Here is a 21,972-nt window from a genome sequence, read left to right as displayed (position 1 = left end):
CAATTTCACGTAACGCAGTCGATCATTTTCTCGTTCGTTTGCTCACGATTGAAATCACTTGTTTCAGATGCCGAGCTCAGAGCACAAAAAGAAGAGGAGAAAAAAGAAACTTCGGAGAGCGTACAAACAACTGAAGAGTGATGATTGAAAAATAAAGAATATTACTGCTAAAATTCTTTATGACCAAAGCCGACTATCATACAGTATTAACGTTGGACGTGATACTAAACTAGTTCATCTTCTAATATAAGGCTAAGGTCAAAACTCCATTAAATAGAGAAAAAAAATATGCCATTGAAGTTAAAGTAATAGTTTATTAAATGATAAGAATATTATTATAAGTGAGGCAAGTTTTTGCTTGCAATCGTACATAATTATTTAGGGACATGATTAAAATAGCACATTGTTTTATTAAATGAATACACTCAGGTAGACTGAACGAGCACATTAATTTTTCATTTGACTCAAATATTCTCTAGAAATGTAGGGAGATCAAAAACAATTTTTTAACTGCATTTTTCATTGATATTGTAGAAAATAATTAGAATGTGAATTCGAACGGTTTTTTATCCTAAGAAATATTACGATACATCAATCAGTTTATCACAATTCATCGTGTTGCAATGATATTCATCCTAGTTTAAAATAAGGTCTGTTGTGAGCCGTGATCATCTTCTATTTCTGTATAAGAGCAATTTGCAAAAATGATGCTAAGCAAAAAAAGACGTGCAACAAAAATAAGTTTTTTACTTTATAACATCGTGAAAAATATATTGTATATATTTATGAAAAAAATTATACCCAAAGGGCAAATAACTTTGATTCATTTCGTACAAAATGATTAATAGTTGAGATTAACGACACAAAAATTTATTTCACAAAATGTAGGAATAAAATAATGTACGTTATCACTCGATTCACTCACCATCTTCTATACATGTAAATAAAAAAGTAAACGTAATTATAGTAAAAAAAACTACTATGCAAAACTATTAAAAATGAACAAAGTAGTATCGTGCCATTTGTACAGATAATTTTTCGAAATTCTCTTTATTTTTCACTCACTAAGCTCTTTGATCGGAGTTAAGTATGAATTTCAAATGATTTGGCGGTGTTCATTTAGAATTGCGTTTAAATATAAGATACTTATTGTTTATTATTTTCTTTACTTTCGTTTAATAAACCACGAATTAAAATACTTTGTAATATTACCATAAAATAAATGGAACCAAACGTGCATGTCAAAACGTAATAGTATCTTGGCATGAAGTTAAACCATTATCAACTTGAAATTATCTGATGTTTTCTGAATCAATAGCATCAGCTGTATACTATTAATGGAAATACACAAATGATTTATCGATATAATATATCACTTGGAAATAATAATAGCAACTTTAATTAAGTATGGCGGTAACTTATATAACAAAAAAAACAAATGGTAATGTAATATGTATAATAATACAATTATTGATGTGCGTAAATATTTCAGCGATTGTCAATACACCGGCCGAAATCGCGCTGGCACGCAATTCTCCAGCCTTAAATTAATTAATCGTATAAGACGCTTAGACATATAAATTAAAAAGAAAAAAATGAATGTAGAACTCTTCAAACTATTAAGAAAAACGTCACGAGAGTGCATGCATGAAGTTCAAATTATTTATGATTGCTGAGCAAATGACCAAAGTGTTTTCTATCCCTCGCAATAGGTGAGATACTTGTGACATACTGAGTAATGCTCACTAGAATTACATTTAAATGTAAAATTCTTATACATGTAAGTAGATTATTATTCATATTATCTCACGCAGGCGTGAGAAAAACTTACTATGTAATAAACTATATCCATTTACGCTATTATTCCGACATTTATTATAAATACGGATAAAGTCCGACGTATCAAAGTATTGAAGAAAATGAACAAAGAACTCAAAAAATATACGCACGCAGGCGTGTGTGCTGTCTTTTTTCTATTTTAAGGTATCTGCCCGTGATTAATGTAACATTAAAAATAAACAATCCATATTATATAAGTCTATCCAATAAAAATAAATTCGAAAACTAATGTGGTGGTTAAAATTCATATATTAATATTGATATTGATATATTACTTGAAATGAGACCAAATTCGGCCTTACGCTGGGATAATAGATAACCATGAATCAGCATAAATGCTCAAGATCAATATTATTTTGTTACACATGCCATGAGGGATTCTTCTTAATTTCAAACCTAATTTGTATAAATTATCAATTGCAATGAAATGAATCGAAAAAATTACATTCAAAATTCCAGAGGCTTTGATTTTGCATTCTCAACGTATTCTAAATATCGTTACTAAATTCAATGCTCTAATCTGAGACTGCAGTAACAAAAAACTTAAAGACCATAATATGCATGTATTATAAGTTAATTTAAATATAACGTATCTCAAAAAATAAAGGAATCAAAATGAACTTACTATCATTAAAAGCACCTTTGTCTTTCACAAATTACAATTCAAGTGCTGTACTATTAATTTTCGATAAATGAATTGAAAATTTAAAATTATTTGGAAAAATTTATTAATATTCATCGAAAACAAAGAATAGTAAAGCTATAAAAATATACCCTTGTAAAGAAAATCATCTGTTTTATTCTTGTCTAGTAAAAATCATAATTATTAGTATTTACAATTGAAAGAGCTATATGGCATGAAAACCTCTGCAATATGCAATGTAGAATTCCAATTTCAAAATTCAAATGATCAGGTTATTGATTTTACATGAACCATTTGTTTTCATCATGGTTTTGATTTATCCTAAAAATTATTTAAATAGCGAGTTTCGTGAAAATTTTACAATAATTTAATTTTTCTTATGTAAATTGTACACCTTTTTCATTTATTCATTTTTGAATTTATATTTTATAAAAATTTGGAAATGATAGGTGCAGCTATATTTTCAACCGATTCCAATCACTTTATGATCTAAATATTGACCAATTACTTTTTAAGGTTTTTAATAGATGGATAAAATATTTGTGTTTCATAGTCATTGATCTGGCGAATTGAAGATACAAAATTTAATGCAGTAAAAAAGGGGCCAAATTTGAAATTTAAAAAATTGTTAGGATTCGAGCCACATTTTATGTTTGTACATATAACTATAAAGTAATAATTACTTGCTTATGATAAATCTCGTAAACATATATTTTAAAATATGAACAAGTGAGGTGTTCAGTTCAGTTTAAAAGACCTGTCATCTCTAATAATCGAGTAATTGCAAATATATACTAAAACATATTAGTTATTGTTACTTCTATAAAAAGAAATATCGAAATCGTTGTAAAAATGATTATTTTCAGACACGCATGCGAATATTAATAGATGTTATAATTAATGACTCTATGGTTATTTCAATGAAGTAAATTTAATGCTGCTTTAGAGATTCGACAATTTTTCAAAGAAATGCATCCAAAATTTGTACCAACACCAGCAGCGCTAAAGATTCTTTTCAATTCTAGTAAAAATCAAAAACGTAGCTAGTATTTACCCTTTGCATATGGTGCATTACCATCTATAGATCAGACAATTTTTATGAAAATAAACGATCAACATTTCTACCTTATAAAATAATATTTTTATCAAAGCATTCGAAAAAAATAAGTCTTGCTCTCAATGATTTAACAGAAAATCGGTTAATCAATGTTTTCCATGGAATGCAAACGTGCAGTTTTGTTATAAATAAAATTGTACTTTTTCTAGTCATTGTAAAACTGATAACGAAATATCTGAGTGGAGCGTGGTCTCTATGACTTTTCATGAATGTTAATCAAAAATTGATTGTAACTCGAAAATATGTTAAACGAAAGTTTATGAATTATGTTACATTTTTTTGGGCACAATCATATTGAATGGCTTGTACATAATTCAATATTAGCTCTACGTATAACATTCATATTTTTGATTAAATCAAATAAAACATTGTTATAGGTGAGAATACTTTTAATTATAATTTCGATGTCCATAATGCAAAAATATAACAAAGTAAATGGGTTAACATGTAAAATAATATAATGGAAAAGTTCATTTTACCTTTTACCTGTTTCAGTCTTGATTTCATGAAACTTTGATTATCTAAAAGTTATTATTATTTTTTATTTTTAAGAAAATAGTCGATAGAAATTGTCCTTATTTTTTGCTACTTTGAAAATTTCAGCAGAAACATGTAGCTTATACAGTATTTGCAATAAACGTTAAAAGAACTAGAGAGAAATCACATCGTTTCTGTTGGTATGTAAATCTTACGTCACGGTACGTTGTTCGCAGTAATTCATAAATTATTCCTATTGATGCTTTATCAATCGTGCAATAATAAATGGTTCGCTTTTATCGGGTATTCATTAGCCACGGTCATCGGCAAAGGAATTAAATTTTTATTTTATAAAATTTATTTATTCATTTGGATTATATAAAAAATCAGTAAAATTTAATGGCACCAGGCATAGAAAAAATATTAAAAATATTTCATTTTTGTCTGGTTCTCGACACTCGAATCGGATTTGTCATTAGACGTGGGACATCTTTTCGCTCATCAGTTTAATTTATTAATAAATGTATAAAATTTTCTACCCAATTTAAAATGTTTCAAGTACAGTGTAACGCTTTGAATTTTATCTATTTTATCTAAGTAAGATATCCAAAGGAGCCGATAAAGAAGATATTTAACATATCGACTTCCATGACAAAAAAAATACGAGGTAAGCGTGTATTAGTGCGCCAACAAGTTGTCAAGCAGAAGTTTCTCAAACTTTAAGAAAATTTTGTGCATTAATTTGCCAATATGTCAGTTAAAGTAGATGAAATTACATTGAGTAATGGGCAAAAAGTTCCTGTTCTAGGACTTGGAACGTGGCAGGGAGGAGTATGTACTTTATTTATAATTTACGTGAAGTCAATTTAGTCATAAATGCAAAAACAAATTATTAAAAATTGAATATTCCCATATGGATAATTATAATTGTAATAATAAATACGTAAAGTACTTAAATAAGTTCAATTGAAAGTCCGGTACCTTACATTTATTCAATACATATTTAATTAACATGCATTGGATCTTTTTCGCTACTATTATTGAATGTAAAATAAGTTCAAATATTGAACCGTCTAAATTATATTTATTTATTATATTTAATATTAACAAACAGGATGATCCTGCTGCAGTAGGTAAAGCTGTAAAAATGGCTATCGATGCTGGATATCGACATTTCGATTGTGCAGCCGTTTACGGAAACGAAGAAGACATCGGCCAAGCCATTAAAGAAAAAATTGAAGAAGGCGTTGTTAAACGAGAGGACTTGTTCATCGTTACTAAAGTAATAAAATAAACTTTAATTTTCAAAATGATATCATCTGTGGATTAACAATAATTATATTTAATATCAGGTTTGGAATGACGAGCACAGGCAAAATCAAGTGGTGCCAGCATGTAAAAGATCTTTGAAAAAATTCGGAATGGATTACATTGATTTGTATCTAGTACACTGGCCATTTTCGTATCCTGTAAGATTTTTGAAAACCATGATTTTTTTCAAAAAGTCTAAGACAATTGAAAGTATAATATTTATTAAAAAATTATAGGAAGATGGCATTGATTATCTTGAAACGTGGAAAGGAATGGAAGAATGTATGAAGCTTGGTTTGACTCGTAGCATCGGTGTGAGCAATTTTAATTCTCAACAACTCAAAAGATTATTAGAAAATTCAACGATCAAACCTGTGATGAATCAAATTGAAGTACACATTAACTTAAACCAAAAAAAATTGCGTGAATTTTGTGCTAGTGAAGGAATAGCTGTTACAGGATATAGTCCATTTGGTGCTCCAGGTCGTAACACTTCTTTTCAACCATCAGGTCCAGAAATCGAATTGCAAGCTCGTACTGTTTCGGAGATTGCCAAAAAATATAATAAAACTAATGCTCAAATTGCATTACGCTATTTAGTAAGATTTTTTATTAATAGATAAGTGATAATGGTCGTACATAGAATCTTTAAAAAATTGTTATTTCAGGTCGATATTGGAATTATTACAATACCAAAGTCTAGTTCTGAAAAACGCATCCGAGAAAATATTAATATTTTCGATTTTAAGTTGACTGCTGATGAAATTGCAGAAATTGATAAACTTGACCGAAATTTTAGAACTTGCTCTGCTGATGAGTACGTGTATAATATATTTCAAAAAATGATTTGCATTACATGATATGAAATAATATTTTATTTATATTTTTAGGTTCAAGAATTGCAAAGAATATCCATTCAATATTGAATTTTAAAACATAATGAATCAATGGATAAGTTGATATTGTTATTTTGAAATCTATTTACAATTTTCAAGAACATAAAACTGTGATGTTTGTTAAATGTTTCATAATAAATTTATAATATTTTACATATACAAATTGTTTGTTTAATATTTTCCTTGTTAATAAATAAAAACTTAATTGCTAGTAATCGTAAAAACAATACTATTATAGAGCTAATTTTTTAACCATACGTTTATATTGAACTTGTTTATTATAAAAACTCATTCAACACAATTATAATTAGAGCAAATCGATTCTGAATGTTCACGATACCTACAGAAAATATTTTTATATTTTCAACGAGATTATATTCAATTATACTACACTATATTATGCAGGTAAAATTCATTATATGAACACACTAGTGCTATAATTCATTTTATCATTAGGACTTAAAAATAGATGTTCATTGATAAATATAATGCTTATGTAAAATTTTCTGGCAATACCCGAGTGTGGTCGTAAAGCGAAGTAGTCGAGAGGCATCGCTCAAGTAGAAAATGTCTGTGCCCTCAGTAACTTTCAATGATGGTAATAAAATGCCCATGTTTGGGCTGGGGACGTATTTGGTAAGCAAATTTGAAATACTATTTCCGATAATTCAACAATTTTCATTGAAGATTATATTCAAATAAATAAACTGAATTCTCTATCATAAAAATCTCTAAATTGATGCATTGCCAAAAGCTGAAACATAACTATATATCGAATATTTTTATGTGATATTTCAAAAGTCTAAACCTGGAGAAGTCGAAGAAGCGGTAAAGTGTGCAATACAAGTTGGATACCGTCATATTGATACTGCATTTTTTTACGAAAATGAAAAAGAGATTGGCCAAGCGATTAAGGAGAAAATTAACGATGGTACTGTCAAAAGAGAGGATTTATTCATCACAACAAAGGTGAGTATATTTTTTAACCGCAATAATTGAAGTGACGGTAAAAATAAAATTTTTTTCAGTTATGGTGTAATAGCCATAAGGAGAGCGAAGTTGTACCTGCATGTAAACAATCTCTGCAAAACTTGGGGCTCGACTATATAGATCTATATCTCATTCATTGGCCGTTTGCTTTTAAAGTAAGTGTTTAATTACTTAAAAAAACCTGGTTAAATTATTTTTATAATTTTTACGTAGTCTGGTACAGAACTTACACCAAGGAATGCTGAAGGAAAAATAGAGTTTGAAGAAACCGATTATCTGGAAACTTGGAAAGGAATGGAGAGTTGTAAGCAACAAGGACTTGTTCGTAGTATAGGCGTCAGCAATTTCAATTCCGAGCAATTAGAAAGATTAGTTGCTAGTGCTCAAATAAAACCCGTTAATAATCAGGTAATCGTTGCTGATTTATTACTATACTTTAACTTTCATTTGTAAAAATGAGAGTTCTTAATAAATTTGAAAAAAAACAGGTAGAGGTGACGCTTAATTTAAATCAAAAACCGTTACTTGAGGTGTGCAAAAAACTGAATGTGACTGTTACTGGATTTTCTCCCCTTGGAAGACCAGGAAATCGTTATGGAATTAAAAATTTATGGGATGAACCAGAAATTCAAGAGCTTGCTAAAAAGTATAACAAAACTGGTGCCAATATTGCATGCCGATTTTTGGTAAGTTCTGATCTACAAAAAAATTTAATTTATTGATTTTTCCTATAATATTGATAGTATTAAATTTTTCGTTAAATTAGCTTCAACGAGGAGTCACTCCAATTCCCAAATCTGTAACTCCGTCCAGAATAAAAGAAAATTTTGATATTTTTAATTTTAACTTAACGCCGGAAGAGATAACGAAAATTGAAGCCATGGGAACTGGAGCTAGAGTTGCGCCCTTTACAGAGTAAGTAAAATATTGTTACAAACGCCTTTTAAAGAAATTAATATCAAAATAAATAATAAACGATATATTTCATTGCAGGGCTAAGGATTGTACATTCTATCCTTTCAAGATTCCATTTTAAAGTTTTTTTACGAGGGAAATTTTTTATCTGAATCAGTAAATACACGAATAAGAGAAAAATTACATCAATTGAATATTCTGTTTAATCATAAATAATAATGAAGTAGTGCCATTTGAAGAAATCTTTCTTGCTATCAATGTCATATCTATGATTAATCAGCTGATTCTTGAACTTAAACCATGTTCGTTTACTCTTATAATTGATAAAAGTTCTCGTAGAGAAGTTACTATAATACAAACGAGCTGCAATAAACTGCAGTACCTGTTAAGCCAATAAGTGTTGCTACCAATTACAAACAAACAACATCTCTACGACTCCATTTTTTATTGTTATCAATGGGTATAGAATGCTTATGCTTGATTCATTTGCAAGCAAATAAGTTGTATTCAGATTTAGGCTTTTTTTTGTACAAATTGAATTAATTTTAAAAATAATAATCGTTGATTTTCAAAAAAAAAATCATAATTAACTATGTTACATTATTAATTTCAGTGTGCGTTACTCATTGTAATGCATGAACAACCAACTATCAACAAACATCGAAAATTGATATCTTTCAATAATAATAAATCAATTCAATGATAAACAGTTTTTTTCTAAAGAATATAGAATTATAGAAAATGGTTAAATTGAGCCGTGATTTGAATTGTCAATTTAGTTTTCTGCAATAATTACTGAATATTTATCTCAAAGCTTCATCGCGAATTTAATTTTGATGATTTATAGGGCGCCAATAAGTCTTTTGGTAAATATATTTAGTTGAAGATATTTTAAAATAATTAAATTTAAAGAAAGGTTATATACTTGCAATGTTTGCACATAAAAACGTTATTATTGGTGATCGTGTTAATAATGTTATCACGCGGATGATAATTTCATATCAATGTATTTAGATTGAATTTGTTTGGTAAGAAATATCATTACACTTAACTAAAAATTTTGAATTTCACAATTTCCTCTGTCAATTTGTTCTTAAATAAAAACAATGGGATTAAATTTAATTATTCTACGACATCTAACACGCAGTAAAATTAATACACTTATGCCCTGATTCATTTTATCTTTAAGATTCACAAATACGTGTTTATTGATAAATGACAATGCTCGAGTGTGGTTGTAAAGCGAAGTAGTCGAGTCACATCGCTCCAGTTGAAAATGTCTGTGCCCTCAATAATTTTCAATGATGGTCGTAAAATGCCCATGTTTGGGCTGGGAACTTATTTGGTAAATAAATTTAAAAGATTACGATAAAAAATCGAGCAAACAATTTTTTGAATTAAATCGAAACAACCTCCTTGTGGCTGAAATAATTAAATCGATGAGTTATCAAAAAATGAAATAAATGTAAATAGCAAACTTTTTTATGTGCTATTTTCATAGGCAAAGCCTGGAGAAGTGGAAGAAGCTGTAAAGTATGCAATAGAAGTTGGGTATCGTCATATCGATACAGCATATGTCTACGAAAATGAAAAAGAAATTGGTCAAGCGATTCGAGAAAAAATTAATGATGGTACTGTCGAAAGAGAGGATTTGTTCATCACAACAAAGGTAACTATATTGATTTACCGAAATAATTGAAGTGTCAGTAATAATAAAATTCCTTTTTCAGTTATGGTGTAATAGCCATAAGTTTAACGAAGTTGTGCCTGCATGTAAACAATCTTTGCAAAACTTGGGGCTCGACTATGTAGATCTATATCTTATTCATTGGCCATTTGCTTTTAGAGTAAGTGCTTGAAATTATAATTTTTTTTTTCGTTAAACAATGTATTCTAATGTAACGACACAACAGTCTGGAAAGGAACTAATGCCAAAGGATGCTGCTGGAAACATTGAATTTCAAGATACTGATTACCTGGAAACTTGGATAGGAATGGAGTTTTGTAGGCAACAAGGAATGGCTCGCAGTATAGGCGTTAGCAATTTTAATTCTGAGCAATTAGAAAGATTGGTCAACAATGCTCATATAATGCCCGTAAATAATCAGGTGATTGTTGATGATTAATTATTGTTTTTTAACATTTCTTTTCGAAAACTGAAATTTTTCACGAAAATTTCAAAACAGGTGGAAGTGACGCTTAATTTAAATCAAAAACCGTTACTTGAGGTGTGCAAAAAATTAAATATTACTGTTACCGGCTTTTCTCCCCTGGGGAGACCAGGAAATCGTCACGGTATTAAAAATTTATGGGATGAACCGGAAATTCAAGAGCTTGCTAAAAAATACAACAAATCTTGTGCCAATATTGCTTGCAGATTTTTGGTGAGTTCTGATTTACATCCCATAGAAAGATAACCATTATATTGATATGATTTTAATATTCAATCAGCTTGAACGAGGTGTAACTCCAATTCCCAAATCAGTTACTCCATCTCGAATAAAAGAAAATTTTGATATTTTCAATTTCAACTTAACAGCGGAGGAAATAAGTAGAATTGAAGCCATGGAAACTGGAATAAGAACTGCAACCTTTGGAGAGTGAGTCAGATAATTTAAAAAATACCACTGCATGAAATTATGCAATAATATATTGAATTACAGGGCTAAGGATTCTTTATACTATCCTTTCAAGATTCCTTTTTAACGTTGAAAATGTTTCAAGTGCACCAGTAAAATATACACATAAGTGGAAATTCATGTCAACGTAATATTTTATTTTTATCATAAATATTGATGAAGTAGCTCCATTAGAGGAAATATTTTTTACTATCAATGTCATATCTACGATGAATCAGCTGAATGTTTGTTTACTTTGAAAACTGATAATCTTTCTCGTAGAAAAGTAACTACGAAAACAAACGAGCTGTAATAAGGTGTAATACCTGCTAAGTCGATTAGTATAGCTGCCAATTACAAGCAAACAACATGTCTACGACTCCGTTTGTAACTTTTAGCGATGGGCATAAAATGCCCATGATTGGTTTGGGGACTTATTTGGTAAATAAAATTTTCTTTACGTCATTGACTCATTTTTTCATGCGTTGTCCTACTGTTTTTACGATATTTTTTGTAGTCTTGTGTTGTAATATAACCTAAAAATATTAACTATATGATGTAGCTACTATAACGATGCAATAGAAATTATCTTTCGTCTGTATGCAATTCATCTGTCAAAAAGATAACTACGATTTGGCGGGTAATACGATACTCTTTTCTACATACTTTTTCTCAATGTAAAAATTAATGTCTCTTTTAATACTACCAATAAAATGTAAATTATCTTTAAAATTATCATGCTATTTTTTACGATAATCAAACATTAATGATAAAACTAATTTAGGGTAAAGAAGGAGAGGTGGAAGAAGCTGTAAAATATGCAATTGATGTCGGATATCGTCATATAGATACCGCATCGTTTTATGAAAATGAAGCGGAAATCGGAAATGCAATTCGACAAAAAATTGCCGAAGGAGTAGTTGAACGTCAGGATATTTTTGTAACAACGAAGGTTAGTTTCATTATTTTATTAATATCAGAATCCGTTTGTTTATTGATGATCGGTTACCACAAATGAATGAAATTCTTTTTAGTTGTGGTCTAATTGGCACGAAGAAGCTCACGTGGTACCGGCTTGTAAAAAATCACTGCAAAAATTAGGACTCGAATACATCGACTTGTATTTAGTTCACTGGCCATTCGCTTTCAAGGTAAAAGCTTTTATATTTTGTTTGCTTTGCTTTTATATTGTGTAAAAGCTTTATATTTTGTGGCTTTTAATTTACACAAATCAAATCAAACTTATTGGCACACGTTGACAGGAAGGAGAATATCTTTTACCAAAGGATGATGCCGGCAACTTAATCCTTGCCGATACCGATTACTTAGAAACTTGGAGGGGAATGGAAGAATGTAAAAAACAAGGACTTGTTCGCAGCATCGGTATAAGCAATTTTAATTCCGAGCAGATAACCAGATTATTGGAATCTGCAAAAATTAAACCCGTGAACAATCAGGTATCGTATTGCAAAATTCATATCTCAACGTGATTTTTACATAAAAATGATAAATTTATTCGTAGATTGAAGTGTCGATCAATTTGAACCAAAAGCGCCTAATTGAGTTTTGCAAAAAGCATGACATTACGGTCACCGGCTATTCTCCGTTCAGCAGACCTGGCAATCGATACGGAATATCAAATTCATGGGATAATCCGAAAATTCAAGCGATAGTAAAGAAATACAATAAAACGCCAGCGCAAATAGCGTGTCGATTTGTGGTAAGATCAGAACTAAACGCATCAGTTGAACATTTTTATCACCACGTCAGAATTACAATTTATCAAATGATTTCCAATAGTTTCAAATGGGTGCCGCTCCAATACCGAAGTCTGTGACAAAAAAGCGCATCAAAGAAAATTTCGAAATATTTGATTTTTCTTTAACCGACGAAGAAATGGCAGAAATTCAATCTGTAGAAACTGGAATCAGAGTCGCTCCCATGAACGAGTAAGTTGATTCAAGATTAATCTTTTTAAATCGAAAAAATATTTACTTTTATGATTTTATTTCTTTTTACAGTGCTGCGCCGTCCATACACTATCCGTTCAACATTCCATTTTAGATAATATGTTGTAGAAATGTACTCATATGTAAAAAATGTAATTTTTAACAAAATCTATTATTAATAAATAAATAACGTTGGACATGTTGTTTCGACAATGAAAATAATTCAAATTATATCTTTTACTTTCGAGCTCGATACAAATCAAAAAGAAACATTTTTATCTCTGCTTTCACAAGTGAAATGTTTCAAAAGACTCCATGGACACCAAAAGCACAACAAGTTTCATTCACTCTTAAAATACTTATACCAAGTGAAAAAAAGAAGTAGATTCATTAGTTTTTCTGTACCGAGATTATTAATTGACATGCTACGTTCGATCACGTGCGGCTTATTATGCTCGCGACTATACTCGCATGCATAAAAAGCGTTGAATAACACACCGGCTGCCACCACCAGTCGCGATTTCGACTGCTGGTAAATTTTGCCGAGCAGCAGCTGTGCCTCGCTCTCGCTCGAGGTTTTTTTCCATACCGCGTTTGTGCTTCTGCTCTCTCGCTCTCTTGGCATCAGTTCGAACTCAGATTTTGAATCGAATACACTCGAACGTCGAACGAAAAAAAAAACAACACACAACACCACTGCGCTTGGCTAGTTCTCGTATACTCTACGATTTGAATAAAGTTAATTTGAGTTTGCTTGTTGTTCGTTCGATAGAATAATGGAGACGAAAATCAAATTCTACAACGGCAATGAAATCTATGCTTTCGGCTTGGGAACGTGGAAGGTAAGGTTATGAATATGTATTAATGCCGGATAATTGTCACAAATTTGCGCGTTCCTCGTCGAGACTGGTTATTATTATGCACTTGACATAAGAAGTTGTTCGATTAGGCTTAAATGTTAAATTTTAGAATTTAGTCGGTGGTAATTGAAAAATTTTATTGAGAGAAAAATCATCAATATCGAGCTTGCGTGCGTAAACAAAATCGATCGGATGATTTATTGAAGTTTTCTCTCTTATCTTTGTCGTGCATAATTGCATCAAATATCGTTACGTTACTTTATCATTGTTGGCGTAGATAAGTTCGATTATGCTCGGTACCAACGCGATAACGTTTCTACCAATTTTGTGCAATTTTGTGCAAAGCACTAAAAACGGCCGATACGGCACAAAAAAAAGATATCGATCGTTCGCACTCGCGCGTTCGAGTTTGTTACGATTGAATTTTTTATCAACTCTCTCTCTTTATGCACACAGTCCAAGCCCGGCGAAGTGACACAGGCCGTGAAGGACGCGATCGACATCGGCTACCGACACATCGACTGCGCCCACGTCTACGGCAACGAGAAGGAGGTCGGCGAGGCCATCGCCGCGAAGGTCGCCGAGGGCGTCGTCAAGCGCCAGGACCTCTTCGTCACGAGCAAGCTCTGGAACACGTATCACAAGCGCGAGCTCGTCGAGATCAATCTGCGCAAGACCCTCGGCGATCTCGGCCTCGAGTATCTCGATCTCTACCTGATCCACTGGCCGATCGCCTACAAGGACGGGCCGGAAAATTTCCCGAGGGACGCCGCGGGTAGCATTGTTCTCGCGCCCGAGGTCGACTATCTGGACACGTGGAAGGGTATGGAGGATGTTCTCGCCAAGGGTCTGGTCAAGAACATCGGCGTGAGCAACTTCAATTCCGAGCAGCTCGAGAGGCTCATTAAGAATTCTAAGGTCAAGCCGGTGACCAACCAGGTAATTCATTATTTCGAGTATTTTTCATAATATTCGTGACATTTCTCATTTCTAATCGCTGACAATTTTTTAATTTTTCAGATCGAATGTCACGCCTACTTGAATCAACGAAAACTGTCGGAGTTCTGCAAATCGAAGAACATCGTCATAACCGCTTACAGCCCACTCGGCTCGCCGGACAGACCGTGGGCCAAACCCGACGATCCTAAGCTCATGGACGACAAAAAACTCATCGAGATAAGCAAAAAGTACAACAAGAGTCCCGCTCAGATCCTCATTCGTTATCAAGTAAGTCGAACTATGCTCGTCTCTGGCGCTTCGTTTATGACATAAGATATTCATTTTTACGCCTTGAAGAGAGATCTGCATCTTATCTTGGCGAAAAACATTGAACACCGCATGAATGTTTTATCGTTTTTCAGCTCGACAGAGGTCACGTTGTCATTCCCAAGTCCGTTACGAAATCGCGAATCCTCGAGAATAGTCAGGTCTTTGATTTCAAGCTATCAAAAGAAGACATTGATTACATCGATACGTTCGATTGCAACGGCCGAATTTGTCCCATGACAGGGTAAGTTGACGAACACTCCTTTCGTTTTGTGGATAGAAAATATTGATAGAGAATATTTTTGTGCCATCTACAAAAATTGAATTGACTCGTTAATGTCAACACGAACGACAGAGTAATAATCATTCAATTTACATTTCAGGTGCGAATCGAGCCCACACTACCCTTTCAACATTCCATTTTAAGCTGAGCTGAAAATAAAATTGTTATCTATAATTTTACATTCTATAATTATTACCATCAATAAAACGTTGAGGTCTTTAAATTTGTATATTTGTACTTTTATTCATATATTAAAAACACAACATAAATAAAAAAGCCGCTAGATATTTTGTAAGTTTTGGACTGCTCGTGATCTTGATTAATTAAAGATTTAATTCAATTAAACTGAAATTTATATTAAAATCAAAAATATATTTAAATTTCAAACAAAAAAAGGTTTTCATACTGAGATAACTTTTTTTAATGAGTCAGGTAGAATTTTTCTATAATCAAGTTCATAATAATGAAAAAAGAGGATTCGAAAGCAGGGTAAAAATGATATTAATACATTTTTAGTTTTCCAATCATGAGCAATAATTGATTGCAATGTGAAATTTTTTTGACATAACACGCAGGCATTATTGAATTAGTTCAGAGAAAAGTCTGAATCGTGAGTCAAGAAATCACCTGCGATAATAGCTGCGTAAGAAGTGAACTAAACTTTTGTTATCAACAATTTTTACTGCTCGAATACGTCGGGCTTGCTTGGATGAATGTTGCTCGGCCTGCAGCCACGTAACCAAGCTTGCTTCTCGCTAATACGGATAGAGGTAATTAAGGAGTGAATATATCAGAGAATGATTGCAAAATGTCCTTTGACCACATGTGTTTCTTGAAAATTTGAGCACGGCTTTTAAGCACCTATCTTGCTTGCTTTATGTACATATTTTACGAAGGCTGTAGACAAGCCATCTGGCGTTCATAATCTTAATTTTCCTATCGACGGTGATCGTCTAAATCTGAAATATTACAGATCAATAATGACAATAATAAGATATTCAAGAATTTTTCAAAGTATAAACAATTATTTAAAATTATTATTTCAGAGTATGTGTGCTATCAAAATATTTTAAAATTACTGCGTTTCTTTCTGTACGCTGTCACCGAGTGACGCGCATCACTCCTTTCGTTGGCGATCAATCTCCCAAATAAAAAACAATATTTCGGCATGAAACTAGTTTCGTATTTTTAATTTTATCATACACGAGTTCGTAAAAACAATTTGTGATTATTTTTTTTTTTTTTGACGATCGTACATAAAATAAAAGATGTTATCATATCGTATACATTACATAAAATAACTCATTCAGACGTTATAAAAAATATTCATTAAAAAATCATTCTATTATTGAATGATTCTGCTTCGGCAGTACAGTACAACTCGCTTCTTTTTTCCTTTCTTTTATCGTTATTACGAACGCGATAACATATTATACTCGCGGGTAAATCCTTTCATTGATACTCTATTCGTGTTTCAGGCGCCCAAGCAGCGCAACGCGCACCGAGCCATACATGCTGCTCTGTATTACTTTTTTGTCTTTATACATATGCAGCAGAACCACGAGCGATAAAATCGGTCTATATGTACGCATATAATTATTGAGATATTTACAAAAATCGACGAGCTTGCGTTCCTTATAGTGACGCTTTGCGTCATCGATCGTCGATTTCAATTTAAAAAACGCGAACGTACACTCGTGCTTGCCGCGCAATATACGCACATCGCGCAATTTGATTTGTACCGATACACAATTTTTTCATACCGATATTATTTATCGGTAAACGACGCGCAGAGACACACACACATTAATCTTACACAACGCTATGTAAACAAAAATCGGCATACACCACACACAATAAAAAAAAAATCTATCTCTCGGCGTCGGCCGCCTTCTTCCGCTGCTGCTTCAAGAATCGCTCGATCTCGAACAGATAGAAGTGCGCGTGCCTGCTGGAGCGCATCTGGCGGAAGTTGGACGGGCTGGCCTCGAGGGCGCGATCCCTCGCCGCCTCCTGTACCGGGCCGCACCAGCGGCACCAGCGATCCTCCTCGAGCCGGCAGCTCAGGTAGTGTTTGAGCAGTTCCGTGTTGAAGGCGCAGTGGGCCTCGCCGCACGGCCCGTCCTGATGCTGCCTGCCGAGGCACTCGCAGACGTGCCTTAGAATCCGAGCGCTGTACGGCTTGCAGCTGCGCACGCTGCACTCCCTCGTAGATAATTCTCGTTCCTCGCCACCTCCTCCTCGGTCTCTCCTGGGGCAGTCGAGCGCGTGGGCCAGCAGCATGAGGCGCTGTCGCGTCATCGCCGCGCCAAAGTTCCTCTCGCGCTCGGGCCTGCGCTCGCCCTCGAGCCACCGGTCGTGGATGCGCCTGACGGAGCGACAGCTCGCGCAGCGCGGCACCGGCGTCTTCTGGGCGCAGGCGATCCAGTGGCGCGCCAGGGCCTTGACGTGCCGGCAATGGGGCTCGGGGCAGCTTTCGTCATCGTTGATCCGGCAGAGGCGCGCGTGGGCGCAGACGCGGCCCATCGCGGCGCACTGGGGCACGCGGCAGGGCGGCCACTGGCCGTTGCGCGCCGCACGCTCGGCGCTCTGGCAGTCGCCCTGGCAGCGCTGGGCGTGCAGCAGCAGCAGCATCTGCTGGCGAAAGTCGCAGCGCCGGGCACGGGACAGGCTCGCGTGGCGACGCTCGCGCAGATGGGCGTCGCGCGCCTCCTTGATCGGCGAGCAGTAGGCGCAGTCGCGCTCGTGACAGCCGTCCCAGTGGCGCATGAAAGCGGCCACCGTGCGACATTCGCACGATTTTGGTTTTTCGTCGTCGTCCTCGGCCTCGTCGTCTGCTGGACAGCGCCTGCGGACGACGTGGCCGATCGATCGACGATAACGAGCGCAGAAGGTCTTGCGACAGTCGATTCTCCGGCAGACCAGAGCGTGCAGTACTCGACACATGGTCGCGACGGCTTCATAGCCCGGTGGCATCGGTAGCTCCGAGCCCGTTTCAGCCTCGATTTTTCGGACTTGTTTCTTCTGCTGCTCCGGCTTCGATTGGCTGGACGGCTGATGTTCGGATGGACGATAGCGGGGGCAGTGCGGCACGGGACAGTCCAGACGGCCCAGCAGCCGACAGACGTACACGTGCCACACTCGAGACCCGAAATCGGTATAGCCCGGCACGAATTCCGCCGATTGATTATTCTCGTTCTTCGCCTCCTCGAGGACTTTTGGATTGGCTGCTGCTGCTGCTGCTGCTGCTGCTTTGCGTTGCAGTTCCGATTCTTCTCGCGGTACTATTGCCAGTGTTTGCCGCTGCTGCTGCTCCTTCGCTTGCTGCTTTGTTTTCGTTCGAGGTAGCTCCTTGTCGAGCTCGTATTCGGTCTGCTGATCTCGCTGATGCTCTCGCGGATGCTCTCGCGGATGCTCTCGTGGACGTGGTGCCATTTTTTGCGCGCGCAATGATATATTTTAGAAATATACTTCAACGCGTAAGCTTCCACCTGTAATCGTCATTTTATAAATACACGAGATGTCATGAGTGCGGTGATAAAGACACACGCGATCCGTTGTGTTTACAAGAGAGCCTCTGTTACGCTCAAACTTCAAAGAAGACGCGCTTATTAAAATCTAGCTTCGCGTGAAAATAAAAATAACGCGCTGGGTAAAATCGAACTTACCCCTGTTATATTTAATTCTTGTTATGCGCTTTCAACGTCCGGACACTGGGTAAAAAAATAAACAAATTGGGGACTCGTATTATTTGTCCGTGTGTGTGTGTGTTTATGTGCGAGCGCGCCTTCTGTCTCTCGTGTGTGTGTGTGTATGCGAGCGTACGAGGCTTGGGTGCCTTCGTATTTATCTCCTCTCGACAGCGAGGCTGGAGAGAGACTAAACCTGAAATGCGAATACATGTCTGTACATACGTAAACAAATGTGTAAACGATGTTTACCCATAATTAACGTTATTGAACGTATTAAAATCTCATTTCTACTTTATCGATATACTGATGTTCAATAGGTATTCTCGAATGCATAAGTATACTAAGAAGTTTTCAAATAGAAGCAGCTTTATTAATGCCTTGAACATGCCTTGTATAAATAGTCTGCGGACTTTTTTTTACCACTTGCGAGTTTATAATGCTCCATCTACGTACAGAATGGAAAAGCTCGTACTCAAAAATGACAACTTTGATTGCCATAAATCTTGTTACAATACGAAACAAATTTTGAGCATACTTGAAGTGATTCGATTGAACTCATTAATTTTAATTTAATTAAAGTAAACTAATGTAAATGTTGCCATCAATTGAGTGCACAAATTTTTATTCATCATTTATTTTTTACATGTCTATAAATTTTTTACGCAATTAATCGTATTTTTCAAACTGGATTACGGTCGCAAAGTTGAATAATATTATTCTTTACTTTCTATAATTTAAATTGAATTGAAAAAATATTTGGATATCTTTGCGAGTTTTTTGTTCGTTGGTAATTTTATATTTTTTCAAGATATAGTTCGATATGTCCATTGCTAAGTAAACTCTGATAAATTTTAAAACAAAAAATTGATAACTCTTTTGACAATAATTCTATTCATCTAGTGCATCGTCAGTAAGAAAATTTATCAAGAGTGTTATGATAATTATTTTGAATCGAGTACCGATAGAATGACGCGTCACAGTACATGGAAATAAGCATCGAGGCATGCCTTAAAAATGTGAACGAACTTTGCGTTCAACGACTGCCAGACTCCGGAGTGTAAACACATATGTCGGCAGCAATCAGACTGCTACAAGCCGACACAAGGCGTTCAGTTGATTGTAGTCTGCTTGTTTTTAGTTTACAATTCTATAAAATTACGCAGCTTAACTGACTCAAGAAAAGTGTTGGAATTTTGAAATTATTAAAATTTATCTTTGATTAGTTATAATTATTAATACTATTGATCAACGAAAATGAGTGGCTTACAAACGGCGTCATTTTATAATGGAAATAAAGTACCAGTGTTAGCTATTGGAACCATGAGTGTAAGTTTATTTTGTATTTTTAATCTTACTTTCAAAAATGCTCACCTCGTTCTTTTTCTTTTTAAATTTTTGAATTTTGTGTACTTACTATTGATGTCAATTTATCGTGCAAGACTGTTCATTAGACTTTTAATCTTAAAAATAATAATTAATACTTTAAAAAGAAATTAATTTATACGATTTGTCATTTATACGAAAAATTCATTTTACTTTCATAATTAATTATTTAAAAAAATTTTAATATAGTATAATTAGTGTACAACAAACAGTGCAATACAATTTTTATCGTCTATCATTTTCAGATAATAGGTTTAATTTCAAATTTTCATAAGATATATTTTTATGCTGTACGTAAAATAAAATGTAAAAATGACAAAATTATTTTTAAATGTTTGCAGTCCATGTCACCGGAGGCTATTAAAGATGCTATCAAACTGGGATATCGACACTTCGATATATCTCCAGTACACAGCAATGAAGAAGAAATTGGCGCTGTACTATCGGAACTTTTCACTAATAAAGTGATTCGGCGTGAAAATATTTTTATAACAGCGAAATTATGGAATACTTGTCATCGACCAGACCAAGTGGAACCTTCGTTGAAAAAGACCTTGTCTCTTTTAAATTTGAAATACGTTAATTTATATCTTATGAACTGGCCAATGGGATTTGAAGGTAAATTACCAAAATAAGTATAATTTAACACATACGTTTTAAATTAATAAAAGTGTATGTCTCTGTAAATTTCTTCAAAAATGGACAATTGTTGTAATTGGGTTTATTTCATTTTAGAATCAGACGATCCTTTTCCGACGGATGACGCTGGTCAGCTGCGATTCAGCGATGTGGATTATGTTGATACTTGGAAGGCAATGGAGCAATTGGTCGAAAAAAACCTGGTAAAAAATATCGGCGTGGCCAACTTCAATTCAAAACAATTGACACGAATCATTGAAAATTGCAGAATAAAACCGGTAGTGAACCAAATTGAATGCCATCCATTTTTGCCACAATTAAAGTTAACGGAATTCTGTAAAAGTCACGGCATACTCGTATCGGCCAGAAATCCATTCGGTGCTCCTGATCGACCATGGTCAGATCCAATGAGTCAAGGTCATTTGCAGAATCCGCAATTGATAAAAATTTTCCAGCATTACCAAAAGAAACCGAGTCAAGTATTTTTGCATTATCAGGTAATTGAAATGTAACCGACACATGTTTTTAGTCTTTTATATTCTTTATTCATTGTATTGTAAATATTTAGGTGCAAAAGGGGCATTTGGTGGTTCCAGAAGGGTCAATAAAATCTAAGTTGGAAGATCACTTAAGGATCTTTGATTTTAAGATAACTAAAGAAGACATGGGGCTTCTTGACAAATTAAATAGAAATAGAAGAGTCGATGCAATGCTAAGGTAAATAATTTATCACAAAAAATTGATCGGTATTTATTGATTTTAAAATTTGTATGATATTTTCAGTTGTGAGGACCACCCGTACTATCCTTTTCACGAGGAATAATCATGTGATATTAAAAGTTCAATAGGATTGAATTACCACTCATGTACTGATTTTCGTGTCTACTTGGTAGACAAAAATAGTGCATCAATTGTACATAGTTTTAAAGAATCATTATCATTAAGAAACTAATCATTGAAGAATATTTTCTGACATACAGCACAAATAAAAAAATAATTATTTTAAATAACTCTGAATTTTATTTTAATCAATAACCGAATATAGTTCTGGAATTTGGTATGCTTTCTAATAATGTACACAATCTGACACAGAA

At 34.1% G+C, this 21,972-nt stretch overlaps 9 protein-coding genes across 17 annotated transcripts in view; 8 read left to right on the top strand and 1 right to left on the bottom strand.

Moving 5' to 3' along the window:
- LOC106656175 (calcium/calmodulin-dependent 3',5'-cyclic nucleotide phosphodiesterase 1-like) overlaps positions 1–4,006 on the top strand; it is a 160,680-nt gene extending 156,674 nt beyond the window's left edge. For all 9 annotated transcript variants that reach the window (XM_014376882.2, XM_014376878.2, XM_023460184.1 and 6 more), the window contains one exon: positions 68–4,006. In XM_014376882.2, coding sequence (XP_014232368.1) covers positions 68–141 — 74 coding nt within the window. In that variant the 3' untranslated portion in view covers positions 142–4,006. The remainder of the gene's footprint in view (positions 1–67) is intronic.
- A 764-nt stretch (positions 4,007–4,770) lies between these two features.
- On the top strand, positions 4,771–6,420 carry LOC106656109 (aldo-keto reductase AKR2E4-like). The gene is made up of 6 exons (XM_014376784.2): positions 4,771–4,907; positions 5,191–5,358; positions 5,429–5,545; positions 5,624–5,986; positions 6,056–6,204; positions 6,278–6,420. Exons 1-6 carry the CDS (start codon positions 4,827–4,829, stop codon positions 6,318–6,320), a joined length of 921 nt encoding a protein of 306 aa, XP_014232270.1. The 5' UTR covers positions 4,771–4,826; the 3' UTR covers positions 6,321–6,420.
- A 401-nt stretch (positions 6,421–6,821) lies between these two features.
- On the top strand, positions 6,822–9,319 carry LOC106656244 (1,5-anhydro-D-fructose reductase-like). The gene is made up of 7 exons (XM_014377068.1): positions 6,822–6,919; positions 7,085–7,252; positions 7,312–7,428; positions 7,487–7,681; positions 7,762–7,959; positions 8,040–8,188; positions 8,267–9,319. Exons 1-7 carry the CDS (start codon positions 6,851–6,853, stop codon positions 8,307–8,309), a joined length of 939 nt encoding a protein of 312 aa, XP_014232554.1. The 5' UTR covers positions 6,822–6,850; the 3' UTR covers positions 8,310–9,319.
- Positions 9,320–9,409: 90 nt separating this feature from the next.
- LOC111693930 (aldose reductase-like) lies at positions 9,410–10,047 on the top strand. The gene is made up of 3 exons (XM_023460142.1): positions 9,410–9,533; positions 9,690–9,857; positions 9,919–10,047. Exons 1-3 carry the CDS (start codon positions 9,465–9,467, stop codon positions 10,045–10,047), a joined length of 366 nt encoding a protein of 121 aa, XP_023315910.1. The 5' UTR covers positions 9,410–9,464.
- Positions 10,048–10,074: 27 nt separating this feature from the next.
- LOC106656243 (1,5-anhydro-D-fructose reductase-like) lies at positions 10,075–10,894 on the top strand. Its single transcript, XM_023460156.1, has 4 exons — positions 10,075–10,284; positions 10,375–10,572; positions 10,640–10,788; positions 10,852–10,894. Exons 1-4 carry the CDS (start codon positions 10,075–10,077, stop codon positions 10,892–10,894), a joined length of 600 nt encoding a protein of 199 aa, XP_023315924.1.
- A 12-nt stretch (positions 10,895–10,906) lies between these two features.
- Positions 10,907–13,176, top strand: LOC106656242 (1,5-anhydro-D-fructose reductase-like). The gene is made up of 7 exons (XM_014377066.2): positions 10,907–11,247; positions 11,591–11,758; positions 11,841–11,957; positions 12,069–12,263; positions 12,329–12,526; positions 12,607–12,755; positions 12,828–13,176. The coding sequence occupies exons 1-7, from the start codon at positions 11,176–11,178 to the stop codon at positions 12,868–12,870; spliced, it is 942 nt and encodes a 313-aa protein (XP_014232552.1). The 5' UTR covers positions 10,907–11,175; the 3' UTR covers positions 12,871–13,176.
- A 157-nt stretch (positions 13,177–13,333) lies between these two features.
- On the top strand, positions 13,334–15,393 carry LOC106656241 (aldose reductase-like). Its single transcript, XM_014377065.2, has 5 exons — positions 13,334–13,597; positions 14,072–14,554; positions 14,636–14,842; positions 14,977–15,125; positions 15,265–15,393. The coding sequence occupies exons 1-5, from the start codon at positions 13,532–13,534 to the stop codon at positions 15,305–15,307; spliced, it is 948 nt and encodes a 315-aa protein (XP_014232551.1). The 5' UTR covers positions 13,334–13,531; the 3' UTR covers positions 15,308–15,393.
- A 795-nt stretch (positions 15,394–16,188) lies between these two features.
- Positions 16,189–19,067, bottom strand: LOC106656069. The gene is made up of 2 exons (XM_014376714.2): positions 18,833–19,067; positions 16,189–18,655 (listed from the first exon to the last, which is right to left on the bottom strand). The coding sequence occupies exon 2, from the start codon at positions 18,597–18,599 to the stop codon at positions 17,034–17,036; it is 1,566 nt and encodes a 521-aa protein (XP_014232200.1). The 5' UTR covers positions 18,600–18,655; positions 18,833–19,067; the 3' UTR covers positions 16,189–17,033.
- Positions 19,068–19,936: 869 nt separating this feature from the next.
- LOC106656070 (aldose reductase-like) lies at positions 19,937–21,878 on the top strand. The gene is made up of 5 exons (XM_014376715.2): positions 19,937–20,182; positions 20,581–20,857; positions 20,975–21,375; positions 21,447–21,595; positions 21,662–21,878. The coding sequence occupies exons 1-5, from the start codon at positions 20,111–20,113 to the stop codon at positions 21,699–21,701; spliced, it is 939 nt and encodes a 312-aa protein (XP_014232201.1). The 5' UTR covers positions 19,937–20,110; the 3' UTR covers positions 21,702–21,878.
- The last annotated feature ends 94 nt before the right edge of the window (positions 21,879–21,972 follow it).

The sequence above is a fragment of the Trichogramma pretiosum genome, unplaced genomic scaffold, assembly GCF_000599845.2.
Source record: "Trichogramma pretiosum strain Unisexual culture from Peru unplaced genomic scaffold, Tpre_2.0 scaffold40, whole genome shotgun sequence".
NCBI lineage: Eukaryota > Metazoa > Arthropoda > Insecta > Hymenoptera > Trichogrammatidae > Trichogramma > Trichogramma pretiosum.
Note: the sequence above shows the minus strand (reverse complement) of the source record. Positions and strands in the feature narration are given on the sequence as shown.

Bases quoted from the DNA above. Each gene is read 5' to 3' on its own strand.
- LOC106656243 (XM_023460156.1), top strand. From the start codon at position 10,075: ATGTATTCTAATGTAACGACACAACAGTCTGGAAAGGAACTAATGCCA. The intron at 10,285-10,374 runs GTAAATAATCAG...ATTTCAAAACAG, and splicing joins ACAATGCTCATATAATGCCC to GTGGAAGTGACGCTTAATTT. The intron at 10,789-10,851 runs GTGAGTCAGATA...ATTGAATTACAG, and splicing joins AGAACTGCAACCTTTGGAGA to GGCTAAGGATTCTTTATACT.
- LOC106656242 (XM_014377066.2), top strand. From the start codon at position 11,176: ATGTCTACGACTCCGTTTGTAACTTTTAGCGATGGGCATAAAATGCCC. The intron at 11,759-11,840 runs GTTAGTTTCATT...AATTCTTTTTAG, and splicing joins ATATTTTTGTAACAACGAAG to TTGTGGTCTAATTGGCACGA. The intron at 12,264-12,328 runs GTATCGTATTGC...ATTTATTCGTAG, and splicing joins TTAAACCCGTGAACAATCAG to ATTGAAGTGTCGATCAATTT.
- LOC106656244 (XM_014377068.1), top strand. From the start codon at position 6,851: ATGTCTGTGCCCTCAGTAACTTTCAATGATGGTAATAAAATGCCCATG. The intron at 7,960-8,039 runs GTAAGTTCTGAT...TCGTTAAATTAG, and splicing joins ATATTGCATGCCGATTTTTG to CTTCAACGAGGAGTCACTCC. The intron at 8,189-8,266 runs GTAAGTAAAATA...ATTTCATTGCAG, and splicing joins AGAGTTGCGCCCTTTACAGA to GGCTAAGGATTGTACATTCT.
- LOC111693930 (XM_023460142.1), top strand. From the start codon at position 9,465: ATGTCTGTGCCCTCAATAATTTTCAATGATGGTCGTAAAATGCCCATG. The intron at 9,534-9,689 runs GTAAATAAATTT...CTATTTTCATAG, and splicing joins TTGGGCTGGGAACTTATTTG to GCAAAGCCTGGAGAAGTGGA. The intron at 9,858-9,918 runs GTAACTATATTG...TTCCTTTTTCAG, and splicing joins ATTTGTTCATCACAACAAAG to TTATGGTGTAATAGCCATAA.
- LOC106656241 (XM_014377065.2), top strand. From the start codon at position 13,532: ATGGAGACGAAAATCAAATTCTACAACGGCAATGAAATCTATGCTTTC. The intron at 13,598-14,071 runs GTAAGGTTATGA...TTATGCACACAG, and splicing joins TCGGCTTGGGAACGTGGAAG to TCCAAGCCCGGCGAAGTGAC. The intron at 15,126-15,264 runs GTAAGTTGACGA...TTTACATTTCAG, and splicing joins CGAATTTGTCCCATGACAGG to GTGCGAATCGAGCCCACACT.
- LOC106656109 (XM_014376784.2), top strand. From the start codon at position 4,827: ATGTCAGTTAAAGTAGATGAAATTACATTGAGTAATGGGCAAAAAGTT. The intron at 5,359-5,428 runs GTAATAAAATAA...ATTTAATATCAG, and splicing joins ACTTGTTCATCGTTACTAAA to GTTTGGAATGACGAGCACAG. The intron at 5,987-6,055 runs GTAAGATTTTTT...TTGTTATTTCAG, and splicing joins AAATTGCATTACGCTATTTA to GTCGATATTGGAATTATTAC.
- LOC106656070 (XM_014376715.2), top strand. From the start codon at position 20,111: ATGAGTGGCTTACAAACGGCGTCATTTTATAATGGAAATAAAGTACCA. The intron at 20,183-20,580 runs GTAAGTTTATTT...AAATGTTTGCAG, and splicing joins TAGCTATTGGAACCATGAGT to TCCATGTCACCGGAGGCTAT. The intron at 21,596-21,661 runs GTAAATAATTTA...TGATATTTTCAG, and splicing joins AGAGTCGATGCAATGCTAAG to TTGTGAGGACCACCCGTACT.
- LOC106656069 (XM_014376714.2), bottom strand. From the start codon at position 18,599: ATGGCACCACGTCCACGAGAGCATCCGCGAGAGCATCCGCGAGAGCAT.